This window comes from Mus caroli, chromosome 9 (assembly GCF_900094665.2).
Source record: "Mus caroli chromosome 9, CAROLI_EIJ_v1.1, whole genome shotgun sequence".
Lineage (NCBI taxonomy): Eukaryota > Metazoa > Chordata > Mammalia > Rodentia > Muridae > Mus > Mus caroli.
The window spans coordinates 54,278,467-54,285,208 of record NC_034578.1 but is presented as its reverse complement, the minus strand read 5'-3'; the positions used below and the strand labels follow the sequence as shown (position 1 = coordinate 54,285,208).

The 6,742-nt window shown below is 54.2% G+C and overlaps 1 protein-coding gene across 2 annotated transcripts in view; it reads right to left on the bottom strand.

Annotated features, from left to right (window-relative positions):
- Ulk3 (unc-51 like kinase 3) overlaps positions 1 to 6,701 on the bottom strand; it is a 6,935-nt gene extending 234 nt beyond the window's left edge. The window contains exons 1-16 of one of the 2 annotated variants that reach the window (XM_021171669.2): positions 6,433 to 6,700; positions 5,672 to 5,812; positions 5,359 to 5,479; positions 4,822 to 4,926; positions 4,035 to 4,178; positions 3,759 to 3,841; positions 3,189 to 3,344; positions 2,898 to 3,003; positions 2,668 to 2,708; positions 2,335 to 2,437; positions 2,141 to 2,205; positions 1,976 to 2,054; positions 1,864 to 1,904; positions 1,319 to 1,366; positions 1,124 to 1,190; positions 1 to 1,030 (exon numbers count right to left, since the gene is read on the bottom strand). The exon at positions 1 to 1,030 is cut by the window's left edge and continues 234 nt beyond it. In XM_021171669.2, coding sequence (XP_021027328.1) covers positions 1,014 to 1,030; positions 1,124 to 1,190; positions 1,319 to 1,366; positions 1,864 to 1,904; positions 1,976 to 2,054; positions 2,141 to 2,205; positions 2,335 to 2,437; positions 2,668 to 2,708; positions 2,898 to 3,003; positions 3,189 to 3,344; positions 3,759 to 3,841; positions 4,035 to 4,178; positions 4,822 to 4,926; positions 5,359 to 5,479; positions 5,672 to 5,812; positions 6,433 to 6,534 — 1,419 coding nt within the window. In that variant the 5' untranslated portion in view covers positions 6,535 to 6,700 and the 3' untranslated portion in view covers positions 1 to 1,013. Of the gene's footprint in view, positions 1,031 to 1,123; positions 1,191 to 1,318; positions 1,367 to 1,863; positions 1,905 to 1,975; positions 2,055 to 2,140; positions 2,206 to 2,334; positions 2,438 to 2,667; positions 2,709 to 2,897; positions 3,004 to 3,188; positions 3,345 to 3,758; positions 3,842 to 4,034; positions 4,179 to 4,821; positions 4,927 to 5,358; positions 5,480 to 5,671; positions 5,813 to 6,432 lie in introns of both variants that reach the window. The other variant, XM_029482027.1, reaches the window with a different exon arrangement.
- Positions 6,702 to 6,742: the final 41 nt, after the last annotated feature.

The following is a 6,742-nucleotide window of genomic DNA, read 5'->3' as shown; positions in this document are numbered from 1 at the left end:
AAAGAAAGAAAGAAAGAAAGAGAGAGAGAGAGAAAGAAAGAAAGAAAGAAAGAAAGAAAGAAAGAAAGAAAGAAAGAAAGAAAGAAAGAAAGAAAGAGACAAACTCTCAGTGCCTGTCATTTGGGGGTCATTTGTGGCAGAACAGCTCCTCTGCTCCTTATTCAAAAATCAGCCTTCAATAAGAATTTGAATAAAAATCTGAAACAAGATGATGACTTGGGGGAGGGGATGTTAAAAAAAAAAAAGCAATCTTCCAGTAACTCCAGTTATGTAAGTTCTTCTCCAGCTCACACAGGGTATAAGCTGTGGATGTATCCGTAGCTTAATAGGACAGAAGGGAAGACCCAGCCAAGACCCAGCTCTAGCTCAGGGTCCACCATGTGATTAGTGTGGCATATCCCCTCAAAGAGAGCTGTAAGTGGGGATATGAGGACCCCTCCTCCATGCCAAGGCAGGGAAGGTCTAGGGTTCTCACATGTATTCCACCTTTACAAAGGGCACGACTTTCATGCATGATTGTCTTAAAGAACTGAAAAGGATGGCAGCTCTGAGCTTGCAGGAAGACTGGAGAGGTCTGAGAGCCGAGAACATATTGTCAGGTAGGTAGTCCCTGAGGGTATCCGAGTGTCCCATTCCAGTGCAAGAAGAAAGTAGGGTTGGAATAAAGGCTCCCAGGGAGGGGTGGCCCAGGTACAGCAGCTGTCTGGTAGCGAGTGTCCTGAAGAGGCATGACGTCCTCTTTGCAGAACAAAACACAACGGGTGATGATGTCCTGAAGCCAGACAGGCTTAGACCAGAAGTCACCTAATGACAAGCTCACATTCAAGTAATTCTCCCAGAGCTTAGTACACCTGCCACCAGATACCCCAAGGGTGGAGAACACTCAGAGGAATGCTGGGAACCAGGATATGGGAGCTGCTCGTCCAGGAAGGTCCTAGGTGTGCAGGTGTCAACCTGAGTTGGTAATACAGCTTCTCTCTAGGGTTGTGCTCCATCCGCTGGTCCTTCCGGTGTCACTGCAGTGTGCAAGCTAACAGAGGTGAAAGAGGAAGATCAAGCTTGGGTCTCTTACAGGAGAGGCAAAACCCTGTTATAGGCTGTCAGACCCCAGAGCAGGACTCACAACTACGAACAGACTCCGACAGCCCCTCTTTGTCCAGATTCTCCGCTTCCCAGTGAGACTCCCTTATCTGTGGGATGTCAAAGCAAAGTGAGGGGTAAGATGAAGACAGCTAGACATCAGAAGTCAGAGCCCACATACAACCACAGAGAGGAGGAACCCACAAGCCACTGCCCAGTGAGGCCTGTTCGTGCCCACCTTGATCTGTTCCTTCAGGTATTCAGCTCGAGCCATAAGGTTCTGAACCTGCCAAGAGACAACATGGGCAGACGTGAGGAGGGTTCAAGTCAAGTGCCTCCTCACCCCTGATGCGCCCCAGAACCCTCTGTCTCATTAGAATGGCCTTGTCTCTGATAACACTATCTGTTCCCTGTTGTAGGAGCCCAGCAGACTTTTGTTTTTGTTTTTTTTTTTTTTTTAAAGATTTATTTATTTATTATATGTAAGTACACTGTAGCTGTCTTCAGACACTCCAGAAGAGGGCACCAGATCTCATTACGGATGGTTGTTAGCCACCATGTGGATGCTGGGATTTGAACTCTGGACCTTTGGAAGAGCAGTCGGGTGCTCTTACCCACTGAGCCATCTCACCAGCCCCAGACTTTTGGTTTAATCTAGGCACAGAAGTCCTGGGTCACTGACCTCACAATTCTGAGGCAAGGAAAGTCCATATGCGATCTATTTATGTCCCACAGACCTGAGTAGGAGGAGGGAAAGGAGCACTTCTCGACTCCCACCCCTACCTCGGTGTGAAGAAGCTCCCGCCTTCGGCCTGGGGCCTCTGCTGTAAGGAGAGTGGAGATGGTGAGGACAGGGTAACCAGAGGCAGGGCCCATAACGGTGCTGGGGCCTTACCTGCCAACAGCACTAGCAGCTCCCCGAGGCTGTGCTGGTACAGGTCCAGGGCATCCTGTTCTTTGCCAGCTTCCTCCTCCTACAGCCAGAGGGGCGACACACCATTCTATATTGTGCCTTGGTGTCCTTTCTGTCCCACCCGGACTCCTCCCAGTGAGCACGAACCTTGGCCAGGGCAGCTGAGGCCACTTCCAGGGCAGCGAGGAGGCGTGGCTTGTCACGGGCCATCTCTGATGTGAGAGTAAAGGCTCATGGTGAGGGAGCAGCCTGTTGTTTTCGCATAGGAAGGCCCTGTCAGTCCCTGCTGTGATGGAGCAGGGTGGCCAGGACTTGCGCACAGACCGGGGACGGAAACCTACCTTGAAGCAGCTCCTGGACAGTTGTGCCCTGTCTTAGCAGGGCCTGATTGGAGGAGGAGACAATGGCTTTGAGCTCCTCCGCCCGGGACACATACTGTCCCACCTGTAAGAGAATGAGGGGCTGAGGGCTATCCCCCTATCCTGCACCCACCTCCAAGTTTGCCTCTGCTCCTTAGTGACTGCCTCACACTAACCATGGCAGCCACCCACTTCCCCTAGCTCTATCTCGTGGGAGAGGTTTCAAATCTAAGAATGCCATTTGCCAGAGGCTCTGGCATCATCTCTGGTCTCTCCTTTCATGTCCACCCATTTTCTCCTGGGGAGTTCACCCACCTTCGCCTTAATTGCCTCCTTCCTCTGGGCATCCACTTCGTCTGCGGAAGGTGAAGGGTTCATATGAGGATGCTGTCCTGAAAGCCTACCCCACAGTAAGCCCGCTGTAATCTTCAGATACTCAGTTCCAGGTTGATCTTCTGCACCATCTCCCCTAAGCTCCGAATGGGGACCCTGACCCAACTCCTGCCCCCTCTGCACACAGGTTATAGGAATGGCCTGGTCCTCACAGTGTAGCGCAGGTACAAAGAAGTCCAGAGCCTTGCAGTAGAGCGACAGGGCAGTGGCAGCATCCCCCTCCTGGTCCTTCTTCACAGCCTCCACCACAAGGGCCCTCTGGGGGGGATTGGAGGATCAGCAATCAGACCTACCATCCTAATGCCACAGCAAGTAGCATCAGTCAGCAATCCCACCCCTGTGCCCTGTGGCAACCTGCTCTAATTCTGTGAGCCGGTCACCTATTCACCACCAAGACCAGGCAAATGAGACCCAGCCCACCCTCTCCCCATCAGTCTGCTTACTGCCTGCACCAGGCTCTCCCCACTGGGCATGTGCTCCAGGTCCACCCAGGGATGGGCAAAGAAGTCCTTGAAGGAGATTCGACGGGCCGGATCCCGCTCTAGAAGTCGCTGCAACAGGTCCCGGCAGTCTAGGGAGAGTTGGGGCCGAAGAGGGAGCTACAGAGGCATAGAGCAGAGACACATCACAGAAGGCTCCAACATCTGAGCCCAAAGCCTAAGGCCTGTTAGGAACTCTCATAAGGGATACGTGTTTGCTGTGGGTAATCTGAGATCTGAGTGGATCATGGCAAGTCCAGGTGATGTGCAGGAAGAAAGCCAAGCATCCTTTATCAGTCTCCTATCAAATGGGTATTTGCCTCCAGCCCCGGACTATGGGAAGATTGGGCCTGGTCATTTGTTGCTTGTCATGGCTGAAATGGATCCTCAGGAACGGACCAGACTCTAGGCTTCCACCACAGAGCATGCCCCACTGCCATGAAAGGCCCAGAGCCTGCACTGCAGTGCTGAACAAACTTCTGGGCCTTGAGTCCCTCAATCCCCGGTTGGATGCCTAGACCCTGCCAGACGCACCTCAATCACCCGATTGCTGCGAATCTTTTCTTCTAGCTCTGAGAACGATCTGGAGGCAAAGGGGGGCTGCCCAAAGAGGGCTTCTGTGGAAGAAGGCAGAGGAGGGGCCGGAAGGGAACAGGGTTAAGTCTGGCCTAGCCTGCCCACAGAAAGGGGACCAAAAATCCCTCAGAGTAGAGCCCTTAATTCTCATTTGAACCCAGGAGAGGCCCAGAAAAGCCTGGCCCAAATACAGAGTAACTCTCAGGGTGGACAACAAGGGAAGAGAAGTCTCACCGTACAGGATCACCCCCACAGACCAGAGGTCCACACGCGCGTCATACTGCCGCCGACACACCATCTCAGGAGCCATATAGAGCGGGGAGCCACGGAGCACGTGTTTTTCGTCCCACGGAGACATGTGCTGGGCAAAGCCAAAGTCTGCAGGCAAGAGGGCAGGCCCAGGGTTCAAATCCCAGCTGTTCCTATGACGCCAGTCAGGGCTCCTCCCCACCTTAGACTCACCTGGACTACTCCCGCCTCCTCCCCTGTGCAACACTCCTATATCCCCCTCGGGGGAGGGGGGGGAAACCCTCTGCATGGCACACAGCCTCTTAAGCACCTTTTCCTTAAACCTATCTCAAATTCAATTCCACAGAAAGCCCCACCCCAGCCCTGGCCTCCAAACTCAAGTCCATTCTTTAAATCTTACCAGAACCACAAACACCTGTCCACTGTTAAGTATTCTCCTCAGCCGTCCAGACTGAGCCCTAACCCTAAGAACGGATTAAGTTGGGTCTCAGCTCACAGACTGATCCTGGATGCTGGTCACATATTGGCACGAGTTCCAGACTGAACCCCAACTCTGATTCAGACTTGATCCCTAGCTCCACCCACCACACTGCAGGACAGAAAGTGTGGGCAGCCTGGGAATGGGTGCTACCTTTTGGTGACAGGCTCAGCTCTACACCTCCTGATCTATCACTAATGATTTAACAGAGGGACCCCTGGGAACCAGCACAGCCAGGAGCTCACTGTTCACCCACTCTAAATGAACTGCCACCCTGCTGCTCCAGACACAGACCTGCCAGTTTCAGGTGGGGCTTCTCCAAAGAGCTCAGCAGGATGTTCTGCGGTTTCAGATCCAAGTGGGAGATGTTTCTTTCATGCAGGAACTGCAGGGCACTAGCTGAGGAGTCAGCCACCAGAAAATAAGTCAGAGCCTCTTTCCCACCTGCCTCTCCCCTCCCCAGGCCTCCACCTATCCCCGTACAACTCTATTACTGCAGTGCTGTTCTGGCTGAGCTACAGAATATACAGAAGCAACAGACTCTGGCTACTTCTAAGAGTCCCCAAGTGCCTGTTCTCTGTACCCTTCATAAAACCACCCTCCCTTCAAGGAGCCTCCAGAAAAGCCCCAGCCCTTAAGGACTTTGCATTCTCCCTCACTAAAGCACTTGGGTTCCACCTACTGGGCCCTGGAAGATGCCACAAGGTTCTTACATCCTGTTCTCCATGTGGAAGCCTGAATTCCCTACAGATGCTAGGGACACAACATGGCAGACTGCAAAGCATTGGGATAGGGGAGAAGAAGACATGGGGTGTGTCACAGGCTTTTTACCCAACTGCTGCATGAAAACACGGGCCACCTTCTCAGGCAGGATCCTGCGGGTATGGATGAAGCGAGACAGGTCACCCCCTGCACAGAACTCCATGATGAGGTAGATATTGTCATTGTCCCACTGTGGTTGGAAGTAAAGAGAGACGGTATGAGCTCCAGGACAGCCAGGGCTATACAGAGAAACCCTGTCTTGAAAAACAGAGAGAGAGAGAGAGAGAGAGAGAGAGAGAGAGAGAGAGAGAGAGAGAGAGAGAGCTTTAGGTGCTGTCCCTTCTCCAGCCTCCTTTGGAGGCACCCCGTCCTGGGCTCAGACCTGGAAGTCTTTCAGCTGCACGATATGGGGGTGCCGAATGCCCTTGAGGATCTCAATCTCAGTCAGGAGGTTTTCCACTGACGCCTTGTTGAGACTCTTCTTGGCCACGCATTTTATGGCTACCACTTCCCGAGTATCCTTCTGTGGTACAGGAAATTTTTGTTTTGAAGGGGCCGACCCCACGGGCTGGAGTGGGCTCTGAGTCTGCAAACTTTCCCCTGTCTGGGGTCTGTCCACTCTCCATGGTCCTCCAAGTTTCCCAGCTTCCACGTCTCAAATCAACGAGGCATCCGGATTCGGGAACCCCACCCAAGCAAGTGTTCTCCAACGCCTTCTAACCCAGGGCATCACTTTCTAGAGGGGGGTGGGGGAGAAGGGGGCGGGGCATGTCACTATTTAAAGAGCTATCCACTCTGCATTCTAACTGGTGCTGCCTGGGAGTCTGACCCCAGACTCCTCCCAGCCCCTAAGGCAACTTCCGTTTCAGAGCCGGTTCTTCAGCCACTGACACAGAGATTCCCTTAGGTCATCGCACGCACCTCCAGACCTAACTGGCGTGGCTGTTTTTAAAACCTAAACGGGGCGGTTAGCTCCAGTCTCCTCTACCAGCTTGGGCAGCCACTGTGGCCTTACTGCTCTCAAGGCGGTCGCCTTTCCTGCTCAGCTTGGCCGTGACCCTGCCGGGCTTGCAGGGAGTTGGCTGGCACAGGAGTTAGGTGCCCGGCGCCAGGACACCTCCGGTACGACCCGCCCACACCCACCTTGGCGTAGGCCTTGTACACCGTGGCGTACGTGCCACTGCCCAGGCGCTCGGTAAGGATGAAACCGTCCAGCCGAGGGAGACCCCAGCTGGGCCCAGCCATCCCGCGCCCGCCGCCAGGTGCTTCCTGGTTCGGGGTGCAGGTTCCGGCCAGCGAAGAAGCTGGGGGCGCTCGAGGGGCGGCGAGGCGGGACTCCGCAGGGCCCCGGCGCTGCCCGCCGGAAGCGCGGCTCGACACCTCCCCTCCCAGGCTCCTCCCCGCCGGCCGCGGGCTGGGTGACACCCTCTGCCAAGGATTGCCAGGCAGGTTT